This window comes from Eutrema salsugineum, unplaced genomic scaffold, assembly GCF_000478725.1.
Source record: "Eutrema salsugineum unplaced genomic scaffold, Eutsalg1_0 scaffold_4, whole genome shotgun sequence".
Taxonomy (NCBI): Eukaryota; Viridiplantae; Streptophyta; class Magnoliopsida; order Brassicales; family Brassicaceae; genus Eutrema; species Eutrema salsugineum.
The window spans coordinates 9,806,584-9,827,974 of NW_006256686.1; the positions used below are offsets into that span (position 1 = coordinate 9,806,584).

At 39.4% G+C, this 21,391-nt stretch overlaps 2 protein-coding genes across 2 annotated transcripts; both read right to left on the reverse strand.

Moving 5' to 3' along the window:
- Window positions 1-8,948: 8,948 nt before the first annotated feature.
- LOC18014201 (protein NRT1/ PTR FAMILY 2.7) lies at window positions 8,949-11,255 on the reverse strand. The gene is made up of 5 exons (XM_006418954.2): window positions 10,947-11,255; window positions 10,639-10,856; window positions 10,033-10,550; window positions 9,439-9,959; window positions 8,949-9,355 (listed from the first exon to the last, which is right to left on the reverse strand). The coding sequence occupies exons 1-5, from the start codon at window positions 11,047-11,049 to the stop codon at window positions 9,018-9,020; spliced, it is 1,698 nt and encodes a 565-aa protein (XP_006419017.1). The 5' UTR covers window positions 11,050-11,255; the 3' UTR covers window positions 8,949-9,017.
- A 344-nt stretch (window positions 11,256-11,599) lies between these two features.
- LOC18014202 (mitogen-activated protein kinase 3) lies at window positions 11,600-13,509 on the reverse strand. The gene is made up of 6 exons (XM_006418956.2): window positions 13,174-13,509; window positions 12,954-13,083; window positions 12,731-12,868; window positions 12,311-12,643; window positions 12,038-12,221; window positions 11,600-11,947 (listed from the first exon to the last, which is right to left on the reverse strand). The coding sequence occupies exons 1-6, from the start codon at window positions 13,326-13,328 to the stop codon at window positions 11,778-11,780; spliced, it is 1,110 nt and encodes a 369-aa protein (XP_006419019.1). The 5' UTR covers window positions 13,329-13,509; the 3' UTR covers window positions 11,600-11,777.
- Between the last annotated feature and the right edge of the window lie 7,882 nt (window positions 13,510-21,391).

Here is a 21,391-nt window from a genome sequence, read left to right on the forward strand (position 1 = left end):
GCCTTACTACCTTTGATTGATGCATACATAGAAAAAGTGTCTGAATGGTTCAACAAGCATAGGAAAGGCAGTGCTATTGCTTCAGACACGAAGAAATTGGTGCCATATGTGGAGAACCAGCTCCATAATCTATGTGCAATTGCAAATAGCTTATTTGTCACTGAGCTTAACCATTTTGAGCTTGAATACAGTGTGATTGGGAATGATGGGAAGAGTTATTTGGTCGATTTGTTAAGCAAAACTTGTACCTGCAGGTGCTTTGATATAGACAAGATTCCATGTGTTCATGCAATAGCCGCGGACATGGCACTGATGCGTAACCCCAACAGAAGGAGGGAGATACACCTCCATGAACTGTGCTCGAAATATTACAGGATTGACACATGGGCGTTAGCTTATTACAGAACCATTTATTTGGTTCCACATCAGTCAACATGGATTATTCCAGAAGAAATTGAAAAGTTAGTCATCTTGCCGCCAGACTACACAAAAAAATCAGGGAGAAAGCGAGACAAGCGCTACCCTTCAACCGGAGAAGCTCGCCGTAAACAAAGTAACAGGGCCAATCCAGGCATACATCTTGGTCGTTAGTTTGAACCGCTTAACACAGATGAAGATGAAGAAGGTGATAACCAAGGTGGTAACCCGAGTGAAGTTTAAATTTGCGATTTGTATTTCGTCTTTCTGTAAGGGACAACTGGTCGTTGAAATGATATTTGTATTTTCTGGGTTTAGCAGGACAACTGGACAACACGGTACAACTAATTCTTTTCAAATTTGGCCAATTAATGGGACAACTGGACAATACGGTACAACTAATTCTTTTCAAATTTGGCCAATTAATGGAACAACTGGACAACACGGTACAACTAATTCTTTTCAAATTTGGCCAATTAATAGGACAACTGGACAACACGGTACAACTAATTCTTTTCAAATCTGGCCAATTAATGGGACAACTGGACAACACGGTACAACTAATTCTTTTCAAATTTGGCCAATTAATGGGACAACTGGACAACACGGTACAACTAAGTGTTAATTTTGAAAAGTAAAAACTCTGGTCAACATAACGAATTCAACCTAACAAACCATAAAGAAGACATAGTTAACCTTTAAAATATATAAGAGACCAATAATAATGATAATGGACAATTACAAATTGGTTTAGTGAAAGAAAGTATGGGATTCTCATCAACAACCTCATATGCTACATGTAACTCTTTCATAATAGAACCATCTTGCAAGGGGAAAAACACAATTTAAATGATTTTGGGCAAATTGTATTGTCATCTAGTACTAAACGATTAGAATAAGTGAATAGTTAAAAGGAAAACTGTAAATTATAGATTTATGTCCAAGGACAATTAGAATAACCAAAATGGACAACTATGAACAATTTTGGACAACAGGACAAAGGGGTACAACTATGCACAGTTGTTTTCTGTTTAAGGGATGATGCAGCACATGGTCAACTAAAATGGCAGCGCCGACACATATGTTAAATATGTTAAATACTGCTTCGGGAGAAAAACTCCGCGTTTTGTTAAGTAGCCCCCTTTATAAAAAGATTAGGAAAGAGAAATTCAGAAGTTTTCCCCTAAATCGAAATCTAGGGTTTCGGCTTCTTAGGCGCGCCACATCCAAAAATGCCTAGTTACAGTTCGGATTCTTCCGAATCGAAGCACTCATGGGACAGTTCATATTATCGAGCTGATGGAGAAGATGGTATGCGAGAAACGTGCTGGTGTGGCCGCCTTATGGTGATCAAGGAATCGAAATCTGAAGCCACAAGAGGAAGGAAAATGTACACTTGTCCAGATTGGCCGATTGAGGTAATAACTTTTGGAGTTCTGGGTTTAAGTTTAGGTCTTGGTTGAATTGGTTTAGGTTTAGTTTCAATTCTCGCGATTTCGATTTTAGGGCTTCGGGAAATCTAACTAATTGGAAGTTCATCGCATCGTTACTAAGGGACCTCATCGCAATCATGACCACATTTGGAAGTGGTGGGACGATGCTGTTCAAGAAGAGTTATCATTGCTGAAACTTCGAGTTGATAATGTCAATTCTGGGATGAAGAGCATGCAAAACATGGGTGTTGTCAGAAACTGCATTCACGACAATAGCTCCTTTGACACACATGAATCCGAAATTAGGCAACTCAAAGAGGTTATGGCTGGGATGGAAAGAGAGCTGGGAAAACTGAAGGACTTGGTTGCAAACAGGGGTGATGGATATGTGATAATCACCTTTTTCATGGGTTTGCTATGGTTTCATTTATTTTTAAGTAACAACTTTGTATTTCGAATTTGATTTCCTCATTTTAAGTTTTGTTGTTGTCTCGTGTTGTCCGTTTCTAAAAAATTCTATATGAAATAAAATTATAATTATTGTCCCAATTATCCTATATGTTACCGATAACTGATACAAGTTGTCCTAGTTGTCCTATATGTTACCGATAACTAATACACTTGTCCCAGTTGTCCTATATGTTACCGATAACTGATACAGTTGTCCCAGTTGTCCTATATGTTACCGATAACTAATACAGTTGTCCCAGTTGTCAATACACAAACCCATAAATATCCAGCAAACAATCAATATCCAGCAAACAGGCAATATCCAACAAACAAACAATATCCAAAAGCATAAGTTATCAAATAAACATAAGTTCATAAGAGCATAAGTTATCCTAAAACCATAAATAACCCCACATATTGTTCACCCATCTTCTCACTTCTTCTTCTTAGCAGGTCTCTCTTCAGTAAAAGGGGATGACACATGTTTCGATGGTGCATGGGTTCTCTTAGGGCGTGGTGGGAGCTCGCGTGGTGGGAGCTCGCTTGGTTGCGGTTTCTTCTTATATCCTTTCTTCGTCCTCTTAAATGGTCCTTTGCCAGGTTCGTATATTAGGGCTCTCATTGCCTCTCTCTCTTCTTCCACTGTCGATGAACCTGCTGCGTATAAGGAGGGACCTGTTGCGTATAAGGAGGGACCTGGTGCAAGAGGTGTGGTGGCAATAGCTGGAGGATCTGTTACAAGTGGAGAGTGCTCTGAGGCTGGTGGCGCTGGTGATCGTGTTGGTGCTGGCGAGTCCACTGGTGATCGTGTTGGTGCTGGCGAATGCACTGGTGAGCATGGCCGTGCTGTATCGGAGCTAAACCCTGATGGAGGTACCATCCCCTCAAGAGTTTTCAATCTTCTATCCATGCCTTCTACCTTCTCTACAATCTCCTCTTGCTTCTTCTCCATTGACGCCTTCAGCTCCACCAATGACGCCTTCAGCTCCACCAATGACGCCGCCAGCTGAGCCACTGATATGGGCTCATCTTCCTTTGGTTCCGTAGCAGGGACTTGAACCCCTGAAGCAATATCAGCCTCATACAGCTCTCTCCAAACAATCTTTTTCTTCTTCTTGGTTAAGTGATCCGTCCAGCCCTCGACGATTATGTCAATATATCCGATACTATCATCGAATCCAGGATCTGCGATCGCCGCCAATAGCTCTTCTTCATCCGAGTCAGCCTCCAAAATGCTACAAATTTCCTGATAATATCAACAAATACCACTTATTACATTTCTTCACCAACCATGTTTAATATCAAGCTAATAGCAATAATCAAAAATCACTGACCTCAGCACTAGTGCCAATAGCTTGGTTGATGTCATCCAAAGGAATACCTCTCATGGCTACATCAGTGAACCTATGCTTGCAAATCTTTGGACAGTTAGGCTCAGCATGGACAGTTTCACGAAACCTCTTTCCCAGACTTGGAATGCACTCAAACGCAAGAATCTACAAAGTCAAAACACAAATCAATCTAAATATTTGTCCCAGTTGTCCTAGTTGTCCACAAACCAAATTTAATTACAACTCAATAGTTGTCCAAGTTGTCCGAGTTGTCCACAAACCAAATTACAGTACAACTAACTAGTTGTCCCAGTTGTCCATCGACCTAACATATAACGAATCCACATAGTTGTCCATGTTGTCCATCGACCTAACATATATTAATCTAAAAGTTGTCCTATTTGTCCTATACCAAACAGATAATCTATTATCAAAGACATACCTGTAGAGGAAGAATGAAACCAGAGATTGTGCATTCAGCTCCTTTAGGCTTTACGCTGCCATTGAACTTAGAGACCACACGCTTGATCTTCCTTATAGTCTCGTCAAACGTGTAACGCCCCCAAGGAAACGTTCTGCACAGCTTCAGATCTCCGGCTGCTGCGAGCAAGAATGGGTCAATGTATCCATCAAGCTTTGACTTCGCCTTCAATACTTTGCATAGAAACAATAGTAGTGCCATCCTCTTCCTGTCCAAAGAGGATTCCTTCATTTCTGCTAACTTTGCTTCCACTTCTCCGATCTTGATTTTGTCACCCCTGCCAAACTGCTTTTTTACAAATTTCATCTTACCCAACTTCTTATAATTCGCAGGGTAGTCATGGCAGTCAAGACCACATAGCAGTGCATGCTCCCTCAAAGAGTATCGAATAGGCACTCCATTTACCACAAACCACGCCTCATTTTGCTTCTCAGTATAAGCTGTGTGCAGAAGAAGCATCCACAACCCTTGATTCATATGATTTGGCTCCTTATACATATGAAACAAGTGCTTGAATTGCGGATGCGATTTGAACCACTCCAACTCTTCAGGCAGATTTCCGATCACATCAAGGGTACTCTTAACTGCACATCTTGTAATTATCTTACACGCCTTGCTATATTCGGTTGGACCGAAATAAAGCTTTTCAGGCCCCATTGGCATCATTTCATCATCGGCATCCTGAAATTCAGAAGAGTAACACAATGTTATATAAATTATTTGAACTTGTCCCAGTTGTCCAAGTACCTTATCCTATATACAAACTAACTTGTCCCAGTTGTCCACATACCAGATATTTCATAATCAACATAGTTGTCCCTACTTGTCCTATGACCAAAAAAACAAGTTTCTTCATATTTGTCCTAGTTGTCCACATACCAAAATCTTAAACACACATACCTTTTGTAAATTGTCCTCTCGCATTTCTTCTTCCGCTTCAGCATTCTCATCTTCCTCGTGGTTCTCTTCCACACCTTCCATCTCTTCCTCTTGGTTCTCCAGATCCGCTTCCTCTCCCACTCCTTCCTCCTCTTCCTCTTGGTTCTCTTCCAATCCTTCTACCTCTTCCTCTTCATTCTCGTTCTCTTCCTCTCCTTCCGCCTCTTCATTTTCGTTCTCTTCCACTCCATCCGCCTCTTCCTCTTCCTTCTCCTTCTCTTCCTCTCCTTCAGCCTCTTCCTCTTCGTTCTCCTTCTCTTCCCCTCCATCCGCCTCTTCCTCTTCGTTCTCCTTCTCTTCCTCTTCAGCCTCTTCCTCATCGTTCTCCTTCTCTTGCACTTGCACTTCTTCCTCTTCGTTTTCCTTCGCCGTGGCCGTGCTCGGTTCGTCGTTCATGAATCCAGGATGGTTCTCGTTTGGACTTTCTTCGATTTCAGCCGGGTTTACTTCCCTTTCTGCCGCCGGACTTTTAGGTTTCCCGATTTCAGGTTCTTCGATATCCGGCGGATTTCCTTCCACCGGATTCTTAGGGTTCTCGATTTCTGGGCTGTGCTCGGTTTCATCCGGCTTTCCTTCCGCCGGTTCCTCCTTGTTTTCGCTTCCGGGCTGGTTTTCGGCATCCACCGCTGAAGAGTTCGCCGCTGAAGCAGTGTCATACACCTTGCCCTTATTTCTCACCTTCGCCATAGATTCGGGATTCTAGTTGCGATTTTTGATTTTCGCTTAGGGAAGTTGAGAAAACACAATTAAAGGGAAGAAAGGGAGGGGAAGTTATAAAGTGAAGATCTTGGAGTAGTTTCAAAAAGAAACCGATTCAAAAGCAACCGATTCGCTCAAAGGAGTGGGAAGTTGAAGAAAGGAAGAAAGGAGTTGAGAGTCGTTTCAAAAAAAGGAGTATGAGAAAAAAAGAAAGAAATTAGAATGAATAAAAGAAAACGATTTTTCATAAAATGAAAATTCAAAATATCAAAAAAAAATTTAATCGGGTCGGTTCTCGGGTAAACGGGTCATTATTTGGATTTGACCCAGGTTTTGTTGTAAATAAATCAAACTTTCAGGGATTGATTTGGATTTTCCAGGATTTCGATATTAAAAAGAAAATAAAAAATATTAAACAATTTTCCTTATGGCTTTTTAGCCATTTTTTTCCCATTTGTGGCATCTTGGCCTCGCGCTCGAAATTAACATTAAAAAGAATACGAAGTGAGTTTCAATCTGGTCGAATTCGCCAACTGGGACAAAAACGCTCTCCAGTTCTGTTCACATAATACCAAGTCAAAAAACCCAAAACTATATCCGAAACTTGAAAAAACTAAAGAAAGTATATCCATGATACCAAATACATAGCTGAAAACCTAGTTGAAAATATCTATTTGGTAAAAAAAAAATTAACCTACGCAGAACGGATTTGACCCGCTAACAGATCCACTAACCAAACCCCTAGATTTTTTTTCTTCCTCTTTTCCACCACATTTTTAGGGAAATGGAGAGAGAATATAATTGCGGGTGTTGACATTGGCACTGGTTAAATCTGCTAGTGGGTTATGATATGGTTATGATAAAGAACTTTGGATAACCTTTCATGTTAATTCTTAGACCATGTTTATCAGAGAAATCCATTTGTATTTTTTAGGGATTATTAAACTAATAATGTTAAGTTAAAAGATCCATTAAGAAATCTTGATTTTTTGGAAGTACTGGAGAAACTCAAATGGGGTTTTTTTTTTAAAAAAAAAATTATGTAAAAGAAGTTTTTTATTTGAAAATAACAATGTTACAACAGTTTTATATTTGATAACAACCCAAACTTATCAGAACATAAATGAGAAGCAAGGGATCATTTTCTTTGGCTTCAGCCTCTGCAACAACCTGATGCACGAAGAAAGTAACCGTCCATTTAAACAAAAACCACGTCAAAACAAAAAAAACAGAGATCAAAGACGCAAACCTTAACTAGGGTGTTCGAGTCAGCTCCGTTCTGTTCTTGAATGATCCGTGCATTTGGTTTGAAGCTGTGGTTGCACATATCCATCAGAGGAAGCATCATGGGAACATCATCAGAAGATCCACCTTGAAGCTTTTTATCACCATGTAAGCGAAAAGCTCTAGTCGAAACAGCTGACATCTTGACTGCTGAAAGGATGATCACTTGCCTTAACATCTTCAAGAGTACTCCTAATCTCTTGCTCAAACTCAAGAAGAAAACGGCATCTTTTATTGACTTGGTCCCAAAGAAGGCAACAAAGCCGCAAATCATATAATGGAATTGCTAAAGAGTGGGACTCAAACTCGATTAGGTTCAGCAGTTTTGTCTATCTAACCTGGTGGAGAAGAGGATCATATTGCAAGTTCTTTATATCTTCTCCGGGAAAGAATATTGGAACGGAATAAGTTTCCGGGAAATTGCTAATGTATGGCCACCAGAAAGAATCTCCATTGGCTCTCTCTTGCAATAGTCTCAATCCCAGTTTCATTGCCCACAATTCTTCTGTCAAATTTCTCCAGCATTTTCTCAGCCAGTAAACGATTATTAATACACCAAAATTTTAGAAACTTGATTCTACAGAATTCTATGAGCTAAGCTTTAGATTCAAGTAGATACAAAACCAAAATGTAAAGTAGAATCTCGAGAGATAATCATTTGTTTTTGAAATCAGTATTCTCTAAACTAACCAGTAATCAAGACTATTTTGTAGGGAGCATTGAACAAGAGCAAGAGATAAACACTCACCGGGAACTCAGACGGGCCAAAGCGGTGAGTGTTTATCTCTTGACGGCGTGGTGAACGAAGCCGCCTTCTCTCTTGATCCAATGCACGAGGTACGCCGGATGAGGCGCCAGCCGCGACGGCTGAGACGCGGCCAAACATGTGAAAGGACGAATGTGAGCTGCCAGAGAAGTGGCCATGTCTTACCAAAAGACTCGGACTCGGTCCACTGTTGCTCGAGGAAGAAAAGATCTGGAACTAGGCGTACGGACCGGGTTTAGTTTCTATTCGAGTCGGATATGACGGCTGGATTCATTGACAGAATTCGATCTTTGATCGGAAACGGAATCCGTGAAGGCGATTGGGAGAAGGAAGAGGTTTCGTCGAAGAAGAAAAAGAATAGAGAAAGAAAAAAAAATTGGGTCGCGATTTCACAAGCCAGTTACGACTCAACACGTGGCGGTTAAGAGACGTTTCTCGCGTATTAACCCATTTTTCATTTATTTTTTGGCCCAAATTTGTTAAAAAACCTACTAAGAGCATGATTATTGCTAAATACTCTTTTTGGTTTTTTTATTATTATTTTAAAATTGTTTTGACACCTGTTCACAAAAAACGTTCCTTAGAGCATTTTTAAAGTTAAAACGCTCAACAGGCTTTTCATTGATTTTTTATTATTAAATTTGAAGAATATATAAAAAAAAAAAAAGAACGAGAGAGAAATTGGTGAGAGAAGAAGAAAAAAGAGAAAGGAACAATTTTTTGTCTGACAAATTATAAACTGCCACATGTGGGTAGAAACAATTAAAAACTTCCCCAAATAGGAGACGTCTCGGCCAAATAAGAAATGGTGCATCATTTTTAAATTAATAAATTTCTGTTAAATACCCTCTATATACCCCGTTAAAGATGCTCTTAAAATGCAGAATAAGAAACGTTCTTTGTTTTTTGTGGGTTTTCTCTATTTTTTTTAATTGTTAAAAGGTTTAAGAAATCCATATAAGAGACTGCAATAATCCTAGTCTAAAATGCACAGATAAACATGCTTTTAGAATCTGAAAAAAATCTTTTTTGAGAGTGACTTGTGGGGCTAAAATCTAAATGATGGTAATGTTTAATGACCATCAAAATTGAGGCTGTTGCAGAGAGAAATAGTTTTATGAGGAAGTGAAATAAAAGAGAAACAAATTTTAATGGCTACAGTAGAAAATAACAACAAAGAGTACATTCTTTCTCTCTCTCTTTCTTAGCTTATAAGATCATGAGGACAAAGTAGTAGAGTGAGAGACAGCAACATCTTGCTCATGATCATCATCCTTGAGGTTTCTGTATCTATAAACCCAAGAACACACAAGAAAATAGCCAAGATTCAAGACTCCTCCTATGACTAAAACCCAGTACACATTGTCAACTCTTCCGTGGTTAATATCATCTGGTAACCACTCAGTGGTCCTCTGAATCAGATCAATCAAAGCAGTGCTTGTGTAGAAGCAAATCCCAATGACCACCGAAGTAATCGATGTCGCTGTGCTCCTCATAGACTCCGGGAATTCTTGATAGCAAAGAGCTACATTCCCTGGGAAATGGAAAGCCTCTCCTGCAAGCAAAAGACAAAAACCAAGAACATGATCATTTTTGATTCAAAACTGATAGATTTTGTCTGAAAATCAAATTCCTTACCGATTCCAACAATGACTAGAGGAGGAAATAGCCATAACACAGACATGTCAGCAATAGATGATGACTCGAGAAAATGACCGTTCTCTACTATCTTCAATCGCTTTGCTTCGACAATGGCAGTCAAGGCCATGCTTAGAATGTTGAAAACATGGCCTATCCCTACACGTTGGAGCGGCGTGAGGAACTTTCCCGTTAGCTTTTGGTAAAATGGGTAAAGAAACCGATCGTTGACTACGATAAATAGGCAAGTGGAGAGAAGTGTAATGACTTGGAGAGAGCCTGCAGGAATTTTGAAATTAGGACCAAGCCTACGGTCCATTACCAGACCTTGAAGAACTGTTAAGCTTAGCTGCATCGCGATCGGAGTGCTCAAGAATATTGTGGCTAACGCAAGAGGGATGATTCTTATGACTGCTTTGAAATCTTCCACTTGTTGAACGCTGCATAGTCTCCATGGGTTGCGAATTGTGCCATCTTGTTTAACTTCGTCTTCTTGTTTCATCGCTGCACGGTTAAAGAACCTGCGATATTTGAGAGTAAACTCATTAGAACGGTTTAACTATGAAACTACGGTTTCTCAAGCTGTTTTTCTACCTCAAACTCTTTGTGGGAATCTCTGTAGATTCGTTATGATAGTCTTTATCGTTGGTGGAAACCACAGCTTTTCTTTTGAGTATTGCAGCGACGATGACGCAAAGTAGACTTGTGAAGGGACTTCCTAAGGGCTTGTCATGCTTGTAGAATCTTTTCCCCAAGATGAAAACCACAAAGCTGAAGAGATTAGCAGCTACGCAAAGACCAAACCCGAAGGTCCAGCTTATGTTGTCTTCAGAGTAGACAATGGCTGTTGCACTTATAGCTCCGGCTAGGTACGTTGTGAAGAAAAACCAGTTGAAGAAGCTTCCCTGGTCTTTAGTTTTTTCGTACTGGTTCGCACCAGCGGTTGCTAAAGTGAACCGTGTTCCACCTGTTCCTATAGAGGCTAGAGTTATGGCCGTGTAAAGGACACCGAGCTGGATCTTTGAAGATGACTGGCAGAGGCTTGAACCTGTCTCACATGGTTTGGGTCTTAAAGAGTCAAGCGCAGCGGTTAGAGTCAGCAGAGCTACGCCCTGGCCAAGGAGTAGAAGTAGGTGAGTTTCTGCTTCAGAGAGGAATCAATGAAAACTATTGAGAGCAGAGTTTTTTTTTTTACTTTACCATAAGAGAAATGAAAGCTGAAACTGAGATGACAGGGATGGTTCCAAAGAAAGAATCAGAAGCAATGGCTCCAATGGCTGGAATCATACAGATACAACCACTAACAATGTTGGAAATCTGAGCTGCTGCTATGCTCTTCACGTTGAATTCCTCAATGAGGTAGACGATCAAGTTAAGTAACCAACCCCAAGCAGCTACTGTTAGGCCTAACAACGTAGCTGCACCATAGAAAGATAGATATAAGCTTCTCATGTTCTAAGCTCTAGTGGTTATGAGAAAGATGAAAACAGAGAAACAGAATTTCTCACCTATCATAAACGGAAAGGTGATCCAACCTCCACCTCGGCGCTTGGTTCTTGATTCTTCTGACAATTGTGGTGTTTCTGCATCGCCGAAAACTGAACCAGCCATGTCTCAAAATCAAGGTAGAGATCTTTTACTCTTTTTTTTTTTGGGGGGTCAACAATAGCCTCAAGTTCTGAGAGATATATAAAGCAATGATACAACAACGAGAAATGTTTCAAGATAATGACTTTCGATGGTCACTTTATTTTATTCTCCACGAGCAGCAGCGTCCATGAAGAAACGTTAAGAAAGACTAAAAACACAAAGCGTTTCCTTTGATATGGGTTGAGCCATCACTGTCAGCTTCGAACAGCCTGTGTGAAGACAAACATATTGTCCAATAAGTCAACTCTAAATTATCCGGTAAATGATATTATACTAAAGAAAGACCCATTTTCCAAAATTATTGCCAATGATTTGACCAAATGTACTCCAATAATGGAAGTAGCTACCTAGAGCGAAGCCCACAAAATTTTCAATAATGCGAAAAGCTTTGACTCTGGTTTTAGCTCTTTAATGGCTCCCACTACTTCTTAGAATCAGGAAACTCCTGGCTAGATGAGTACATTACAAAACTATATTCTTTCTTCTGTTTGCTTACTAGAATAGACAAGTATATGAAGTAAAAAAAGTTACTTTTAAAGCTGGGATACTTTACATATGAGCTACATTCAATCACTAGCAGTAACAAAACACGAACAAACAAATAGGATTACAAGTTTACATACATAGAAGTACATGAATAAAAGAACAAGCAAAGATACAAAGCAGCGATTCACGGAGTTGCTGCTCTTCTAAGCATATGTTGGATTGAGTGATATAGCTTCCTTGTAGATCATCTCTTTTATCTGTTCCTCATCTAGAGGCTGTTGTTCAAACTCAAACGAGAATGGCTTTTCACATATTGGCTCATCGTTTGGGTCGTGCAATTTGGCAAGGTACTGGTGATTAAGAGCTTCTTCAACTGCACACAGAAACAAAAGAAGACAACTTCAAAACATGATTGTGATAAGAAACTAACAGAGAGCATGTAATACGTATATGTAATACTTACCAGTGATTCTTCTGTTGGGATTAAACGTCAACATTCTATCAACTAAATCTACAGCCAATGGGTTAACATGAGAGAAAACTTTTGCTAATGGCTGGCGAGGAAAGTTGGGAAGTTGCCTGATGTATCTTTTCGCGTCCTCGTTGTGAGTACACCCGAGATCAGAATCCGTCGGTGTGCCAAGTAACTGCAAGATTCATACACAAACATTCATCACATATTCCCAAAAGAAAAGGCTGAATCTTGAATCTTGAATCTTGAATCTAATCTTCTTACCTCTGTCAATAAGCGCATTTGGTGGACATGGTCTTTACCAGGGAACAAAGGCTTCCTGTTCATGAGCTCCATAAAGATACAACCAACAGACCAAACATCTATAGCAGCTGTGTAGTCTGATGAGTTCAACAGAAGCTCAGGAGCTCTATACCATCTCGTGACAACATACTCGGTCATAAACTCGTTCTCTGAAGTCGGTCTAGCGAGTCCGAAATCGCAGATCTTTAAGTCGCAGTTGGCGTTAAGCAGAAGATTGCTCGGCTTTAGGTCTCTGTGAATAACGTTAGCCGAGTGGATGTACTTGAGCCCTCGAAGAAGCTGGTACAAGAAGTACTGTTTCAAGAAGATTCATGTCAGTTTCTTCTTCTAAACTTGGAAACTAATGTCAAATCCTGAAACAAAAAACAGTGTTTTTGGTACCTGACAATGTTCCTCTGACAAACTCTGGTTAGATCTGATGATTTGATGAAGATCAGTGTCCATTAACTCAGTTGCTATATAAACATCACTGAACTGTCTTCTTAGTGGTGGAGGAACCACATCTCTTATAGCAATAATCTGTATATAAAATAAAAAACCCTAATCAGGATTTTTTCGTTCATCAATCATCTAATTTCTGCAGATAATTTCAGAAGATACTAACGTTTTCATGATCTAGATGACGAAGAAGCTTGATCTCGCGAAGTGTACGCTTTGCATCCATGTGATTATCAAACGCGTTCGCTATCTTCTTCATCGCCACGAGCTCGTTCGTCTCCGAATCCAACACAGAGCTTCACAAATCCAATAGCAAAAATCAAAAACTCCGATCTCCAGAAAATAAGAACAAAAAAGGGGAAAATAAAGAAAATCAGCGAACATACCAAACGATTCCGTAAGCGCCTCGACCGATTGGGATAATCGGAGGACGATACTTGGATGTGATTTCGAATAAACTACCGAAGATATCGTAGCTTATGAACTGTCCTCCGTGAGTCGGCACCGCCGGAAAATCTGTGAATTGGCCGCCGGCGTTCATATCTCTCTCTCTCTATCTCTTTGTGAATCGATGAGCGTGTGAAGAACAAGTCAAGCTTTTCACTTCTTGTTGCTTTTGAGGTTTTTAGTAGTCTTCTTCGTATCGTTTATATAATAAGTATGTACAATAAGTCAGCTGAGAGACTGAGTGAAATGAGGAGATGAGTTTTCGCGGTAATTGCGAGGAAGAAGAAGGGGAGACGATGGAGAAGAACACAGAAAGATGGGAAGATCGTGTGGTTGAGAATAGAGCCGCCTCAAATCGACGGTTGATGTTCGATTTTGACTTCGTCAACGGTCTTCCTCCCAACGTCCTCTTTACAGTTCTAAATATCTCTAGTTCTCTACCATTGTTTTTTTTTTTTAATTATAGTAATGTTTTATTATTTCTATTTTCAATGTTTGTTTAATAATTTGTGAATTTTCATAGATCAGTGGGTAGATTTGTTTGTCTTATCTGGGATCAAAATTTGTTTTTATACCATAATAAATAAATAAATTGTTATATACTTTTGTACAGTATTAATATATTCCTTTTGTAATTAACATGTATTTTTTTTTCTTTTGGGGTTGCTAGCAAGTCAGCAACATATTATTCACGTTATAGTTTAGATTATTTTGTCGATTTTATCGGAAATTAATATTTTTTAGAACATTTTTTGTAATATCACGTGTAGTTTAGGAGGATTAATTATTACTATATACCTTCATTACGTGTTCTAATTCACTACCAGTGTCTTTGTAGCTTTTTTGAGATATTATTAGAAAGATAAACTTTCTCCAATATGTTAGGCAGCATGATAATAGAGAAAATCATATAACTTCGAGACAAAAATCTACTTACATTATTGTGCGATGTTCTTAGACGATAAAAAGAGAAATCAAATAACTAAATTTCTAACAAAAGTTTTCTATGAAGAAAGTCTTTCACAAATGTTGAAATTATTATTATTAATTTAATCTACTTTTGGTTCTGGCTTGAGAAAAATGTCATAGCATTTACCAAACTAAATCTGGTGGATGTCAAAATGTCACCATCTCTACAAATGGGAATATATATTTTTACACTGCTACACATCACAGAGCTATTGTACTCTTTTATCATCAAAACTGCCATAAATGGCATCAAACCCGCACTTACCAACCACTTGATTGTTATGTTACTATAAATACGTACAACACGTACGTATTTCCATAAATCTTCATTTTGTAATATGTGTATGCTTGCATTGAGAATCCATGATAGGGAGAGCCAATAACATCTTTTTTGTCTTTCTTTTTGTATTCTTATAGTCAGTTTCGTTATATCGATAGTAGGACACCTATGACTTACAACGATTTTCTTATACAAATGCATGAGCTTGCCTTTTAAACATATAGTATTTCTTAAGCAAAAGATTTTCGACACATGTGGCTACACTGCAATCTTATATCCTTCAATGCTTTTGTAACATCCCAAGCCCTGCCTATTTACAAGAGGCTCGACAAATTTAGGTCCACTCTAGCAACTCTTATATAAATAAAGAGCTAAATGAAAAAGAGCCTCATTTTCATTCTAAAAGCCCTAGCCACCATAGAAAAGAGAGAGAAGGAGAGAGAGAGAGAGAGAGAGAGAGAGAAGAGATCCAGCCATCACCGAGAACCAGTCGCCGCCACCGAGCCCTGCCACCGCCATCGTTGCCAGCCGCGAGAAGAAGAAGCCTTTGCCAGCCTCCTCCTTTCCAGAAGCTCCTTGATTCTCTTGCCACCAGCTCTCCATAATCAGATCTGCATTTTGCTAAGATGAAGATTAGATCTAGGCTCTTCTTTTTATTATTTTGTCTTCTCCTGGTGTGGAAAGTCTAGATCTGATAAGCCTAAGATGTTTTCCTGCGCATCTAGATAGATCCATGTATATATATAAATAATATGAATCAAGACTCTCATCAGGGAAAGAACCAGCAAACTTGATTGTTCACCCTGTTGTGTGGTTAGTGCTTGGTAGATATAGCTAGATCAGGTGTTCGTCTTGGTTGAGGTGTGTCAGGGTACATATTTGGTTGCTGGATCATGTGCCGTCTGTGTGACCGTGGCAATAATTCATTGTCAAGTGGTTAGACGAACCACCGTGCCTGTTTTTGTGACCTGGCATAGCCTGTCTGTGTGACCTGGCAATGTAGAGCCTATCTGTGTGACCTGAAAATGTAGAACCTGTCTGTGTGACCTGGCAATGTATAGCCTGTCTTTGTGGCTTGGTATAGTACTGTCTGTGTGACCGCTGGTTGGAGATGCCTCTTTGCTAGTTGCTTGTGCACTTCTGAGTGTTTGTTTGTTACTTGTTGGATTTATCTTTGTCATATTGGTGGAAAATGATTGAGTAGAAAGAGTGTCTGGTTTGGTTCTTACTGAGTAATTCCCCAAATTACTCATCCTTCTCCTTTAACTCCATATTTGCAGGTGAGTCTGATGAATGTGAATGTGATGATGTTTGGGAGGAACTAGACGAGTAGCTCTAATGTAGTGTGCCTTCAGAAATGGAGAAAGATTTTATTCTTTTTAATAACTACAGTATTTTGTATTTTCTTTTAAGACAAATATTTTTGTTTACCTATTTCAGATTTATTTAAGTTTTTTTTTTATTGTAAGACTTGGTTGGTTTGGTTGGAATAAGAAATAAAGAGATATTCAGGAATTCTTAGTCTCAGTTTGCCGGTTTAGTCTGGTTTTCTTTGGAACCCAGGATCGGGGTGTTACAAGTTGGTATCAGAGCCTAGGTTCGAGTTAAGAATAGAGAGAGAGCTAAGTCTAGAAAAGTAGGATTGAGAATCAGATTTTCAAAGTTTTCAAAATTTTCAAAGTTTTTTTTTTTAAAACTACCACCTAGATTGGCCTCTCTAGTTATTGTTGTTTTATTTTTAATTGCCAGAAGTTCAGTCTTCACGGGACCAGACTGACTTACTTGTTTTTTTTGTTGTTGTGCAATGTAGATACCTCCAAAGCAAGGAATGTGCGCATCAGGTCCCAAGCTCGTCGTTCAAGTGGGGATGAGGACACCACTGACACGACAGGAAGTTTGAACCGAGTTCCAGTCGACCAGCAGCGCAACCCGCCACCAGCCCCAGCAAACCCACAAGAAGGAAATCCTGCTAGAAATGTGCATGTTCAAGTGCCAGTCGCAACCCATGCTGCAGTCTTGGAGGAGTTGCGCCGTTATCAGAAGATGTATGGCCACTTGAACCTCGGGCTAGGTGTAAATGCGCAGCAGCAGCATGTGCCGCCGCCAGTGTTTGTTCAGCTTCAGAATATGCCGCCACTGGCGTTTGTTCAGCAGCAGCATGTGCCTCCGCCTCCTATGCCTGTTAATTTGTTTGGTCTAACGTATTACGAGGCCATGAGACACATGACGGATATGAGGATGGAAGCTTTTGGTGGAAGATCTGATCCAATGTCTGCAGATAACTATAGGAAAAGAATGGAGAGGAATTTTGATGCCATGGGAAGGCTATCGGAAGGACTTAGCTGTTCAATACCTGAAGGAAAAGGTGCTGATATGGTGGGAATGTGTGGTGGAAGCAACTCAGGATCGCTATGAGTTGACTTACAATGATTTCAAGGAAACATTTGTTGGAGAGTACTTTTCGCCCGAAACCTTGGATCAGATGGAGAGTGCCTTCGAAGACCTGCGTCAGGAAAACCTCTTTATGAGGGAGTACAAGGAGGAGTTCAACAGGTTGAGGAGATTCTCCAGGAAGCACTTCACGCAGGCTGACTTGGTCCGCCAATTCATGAAGGGTTTAAAGTTGGAGTTGAAGAGAAGATGTTCATTCAGGAGGTACCCGACTCTGGTGGAGCTTTTGGAGACAGATGCCATTCAGGAAGCCATTCTCGAGGAGCTGAGGAGAGCCAGGCAAGCTCAAGCTCGAGCATCCCGTGTTCCAAAAGCACCAAAGAGGACTTGGGATGACATGGTAGCTTCGGAAACAATTGTGAGAGATCAAAAATGTCAGCGTTGTGGGAAGATGCACATGGGAAGGTGTGGTGTGGTTAAGTGCTACAGTTGTGGTAGTTTAGGCCACATAGAGAAGGATTGCCCAGCAATCGCAAAGCATGGTAAGTGACAGCGCTGCGGAGGGTTTTGACACACCCTGAAGGATTACAGGGCATATTTGAGTAACCAGGAGGTGAGAGCAGCACCTGGGATGCTCCCATCGCAACCAGCTAAGAGACAGGTTGTTGGACTTTGCGTTTTCGCCATTGGAGACTCTGAAGGAGCAGCACCGATCTCTGGTAAGTAAATGTTTGAGTGATTGTATATGTTGCTTGTGAATAGGAATGTAGAATGGAAATGCATGACTAGACATAAGTATAAATCATGTAGGATCGGGCTCTGTAGGGGGGCAATTGCATATACCTTGTTCGACACTGGAGCCACTCATAGCTTTGTGAGCTCGAGGTTGACCCAGTGTTGAATCTTATCTGGAAAGTTTATTCCAAGAGCTAAAGTAGTTAAGACTGCCGGAGATGAGCAGGTGTAGACCATTGGTGTGCATGAAGATGTACCTATTTTGCTAGAAGGTGCAGGATTTCCATGGACCCTAGTGGAAATGAAGTTGGATCACTACGATGTTATCCTTGGAATGGATTGGCTGAAGCACTATGGAGTTGTTCTAAACTGTCGGAAATCGAAGGCTTATATTCCGCAGCAAGGAGGTCAGTTGGTTTTCCAAGGAGTGAAAATTGACACATGAGTGCCAACCATTTCAATGATTCATGCAGAGAATCTCATAGAAAAAGGATGTGAAGTATTCTTGGTGACTATCTCTATGATAGGAGAGGGAGCAGCTAAAAGCGTCGAAGAGATACCCGTGGCAAGTGAATACGCGGATGTATTTGAGCCATTGACTGGATCGCCGCCAAGGAGAGGAGTGGACTTCACCATAGAAGTAGAACCAGGGACGGCTCCCGTTACTAAAGTTCCATATCGATTGGCACCAGCAGAGATGGCTGAAACTAAAGAAGCAGTTAGAGGAACTTTGACAGAAAGGGGGTTTATTCAGGCCAAGCAGCTCGCCATGGGGAGCACCAGTGTTGTTTGTGAAAGAAGAAAGATGGATGCTTTCGACTTTGCATTGTCTACAGAGGTTGGAATAAGGTGACCATCAAGAATAAGTATCCTTTGCCAAGGATTGACTAGTTATTAGACTAAGTTGGGAGGGGAGCTTCATGGTTCTCGAAGATTGATTTAGCATCAGGGCTACCATCAGATTCGGATAGCAGAGGGAAGATATCCATAAGACAGCATTCCAAACTCGCTATGGTTATTATGAGTTTGTGGTAATGTCGTTTGGGTTGATGAATGCACCTGCAGCCTTTATGAAATTGATGAATGATGTTTTCTGGGTGCACTTGGATAAGTGTGTTATTGTTTTTATCGATGATATCCTGGTTTATTCAAGGACTGAGAGGGAGTATGAATGGCATTTGAGGATGATCCTTCAGAAATTAAGAGATCAGCAGCTTTTTGCGAAGCTAAGTAAGTGCACCTTCTGGCAGAGGAAAATGAGATTCCTTGGTCATATAGTTTCAGAAGCAGGAGTAGCAGTGGATCTTGAGAAGATCACTGCAGTGACAGAATGGTCTGTACCTAAAAATGTTACTGAGGTCCGTAGCTTTTTTGATCTGGCAGGTTATTATCGCAAGTTCGTGCCAAATTTCTCCAATATTGCCAAACCACTCACCAACTTGATTGGGAATAATGTAAAGATTGAATGGACAGAGAAGAGGTCCCAGAGTTTTGAGAAGTTGAAGAAGAGTCTCACGGAAACTCCAGTGTTGGTACTTCCAAGGGCAGGAATACTTTATGATGTACACACCGATGCTTTTGGATTTGGATTGGGTTGTGTGCTTATGCAAGAAGGGAGAGTCATCACATATGCATCTAGGAAACTTTGGAGACATGAGGAGAACTAGCCGACCCGTGATTTGGAGCTGGCAGCAGTAGTCTTTGCTCTTAAGATATGGCGCGCCTACTTGTACGAAGAGAAGGTGCACATATATACAGATCATGAAATTTTGAAGTATGTTTTCACTCAGAATGATTTGAACCTGTGCTTTGTATTTGGTCTATATAATGGGGTTTCTTTGTATTTCGTCTATATGGGGTTTCTTTGACCTGTTCTCTCTTAATCTTATGGCATCTTCCTTGCAGACACTTCAAAGGAGAGTGATGTTGGTTGGTTCTCTTGACCAAAGACTCTTGAAGAAGAAGAAGAGATTATGGGTGAAGGGGGAGGGGGGAAGAGTTTTTTGGCAATATAAGATGTCTATGGATTGTGAAAACATTAGCAGTGCAAGTAAGGGTGGGAAGAAAACAGAATCAATTATGAGAAGAAGAAGAACAAAGAGGACAATGCAAAACACAAAGAAGGGGCAGAGCAAAAAGGCAAAGAGAATAAATATTCAAATGATAAAGAGAAACAAGAACAAATTCTATTGGGTGCCAAGCTTTTTATTTATAGATAAAGTTGATGTTGAAGAATAAAATCAATTTTAGATCTGTCTAATTCTAAGTGAACATAGATGAAACATTATGTTGTTTTTCCAGTGAGATATTTGGAGATCCAAAATTCATTGTAAACAACATTTTTGTATAGTTTCATGAGACTTAATTTCATTCAATGATTCTTAACATTATTAAAAATAATTTTGTATATGTAGAAATGAGAGTTAGCATCAACATTAAATAAAGTTGCAGCAGTGGTCTTAAAAGTTAAGATTCGAATAAAAAAGTTGTTGATTTTTTAAGAGAAAGTAGACGTAAACAAAATAAGCAAGAATAAGAGAAAGAAGAAAATCAGAAGTAAAAATGAAGAAAATAAAGAAAAAATCAAAGAAGATAAAGATATAGAAACAAAGAAAAAGACGATGAAAAAATTGAAAGACAAAGAAGAGGAAAGAGTAAGACGAATCTGATGTAGAAGAGTTCGGAAAATACAAAGACAAACACGTCAAAAATGGGGAAGGAGACTGGAAAATGAAGACGGCAAAGTATGAGAATGTAAAAATTTAGAAAAAGAAGACAAAAAAGACAAATACGAGTGAATTAAGAAGGATATGGATAACAAAAGATAACGAAGAAATATATGAATAAGAAGTTGGCAAATTTGAAAAAGAAGAAGAATTAGAAGTAAAAGATAAAAATGGAGATATGAATTCAAATAAGACAAAGATTATGAAGAACAAAATGAGTAAAATATGTTGCAATAAAAGTGTGGACTTATTCTTTATCTCATTTGATGTCTTTTTTGTTTGTCTATGAAGGTGGAAGGTACCATCGCAGTTGCTGAGCAGCCATGTTGAAGAGGTTCACTGTTTATGTTTCTGATTTGAATATCCATCTTCAAAACCATTTGCTGATTTTTAATTTTTCAAGAAATTAAATAGAAAAAAAAATTCAATATTTTAATCTTATGTTAGTTTAAACTTTGCTTAAATCAGATGCTCTGGCGGCTAAGGAATAGGAACCATAGGGCGTTAAGGACAAAATCACGCAATATATTTTGCATGAGACTGCATTTTTGTATTGTTTCATTATAATTTTGATTCAACTCAGTAACTCTAAAAATTATTTAGTTCAGGTTTGTATATATAGAACATAAATTATTCAGTCTAAGTTAGCATCAACGTAAATTAAAGTTATAGCAGTGGTGATGACTGTTAAGAGTCGATTGAAACATTTTATTTACTTCTTAAGAAGATGAAGAAGAAACATTTGATGAATTAAGAAGAAGATGGATATCACTAAATGACGAAAAAGGATAAGGATTATAAGAGGAGGAAAATGAAGAAGAAAAATACCGGAAGACAACAAGAAAGCAGTAGAAAATGATGTAGATGAAGTAGAGGAATGTGAAGATGAAGAATATGTATTTAGAATAAGACAAAAAAATGAAGAAGAAGATGACGAATAAAAATTGGCAAAAAAACAAAGAAAAAGTCGGAGAATACGAGGATGGTGAAACAAAAAAAATATGAGAAAAAATAAAAACTGAGAGATAAAGAAGATGAAGCATATAAAGACAAAGT

Coding starts and splice junctions, on each gene's coding strand:
- LOC18014201 (XM_006418954.2), bottom strand. CDS start 11,049: ATGGCTGGTTCAGTTTTCGGCGATGCAGAAACACCACAATTGTCAGAA. Junction 10,551..10,638: donor CAGCTTTCATTTCTCTTATG/GTAAAGTAAAAA, acceptor CTCCTTGGCCAG/GGCGTAGCTCTGCTGACTCT. Junction 9,356..9,438: donor TCTAGTCATTGTTGGAATCG/GTAAGGAATTTG, acceptor TTTTGCTTGCAG/GAGAGGCTTTCCATTTCCCA.
- LOC18014202 (XM_006418956.2), bottom strand. CDS start 13,328: ATGAACGCCGGCGGCCAATTCACAGATTTTCCGGCGGTGCCGACTCAC. Junction 12,869..12,953: donor GTCATCTAGATCATGAAAAC/GTTAGTATCTTC, acceptor TTTTATATACAG/ATTATTGCTATAAGAGATGT. Junction 11,948..12,037: donor TCCCAACAGAAGAATCACTG/GTAAGTATTACA, acceptor TTCTGTGTGCAG/TTGAAGAAGCTCTTAATCAC.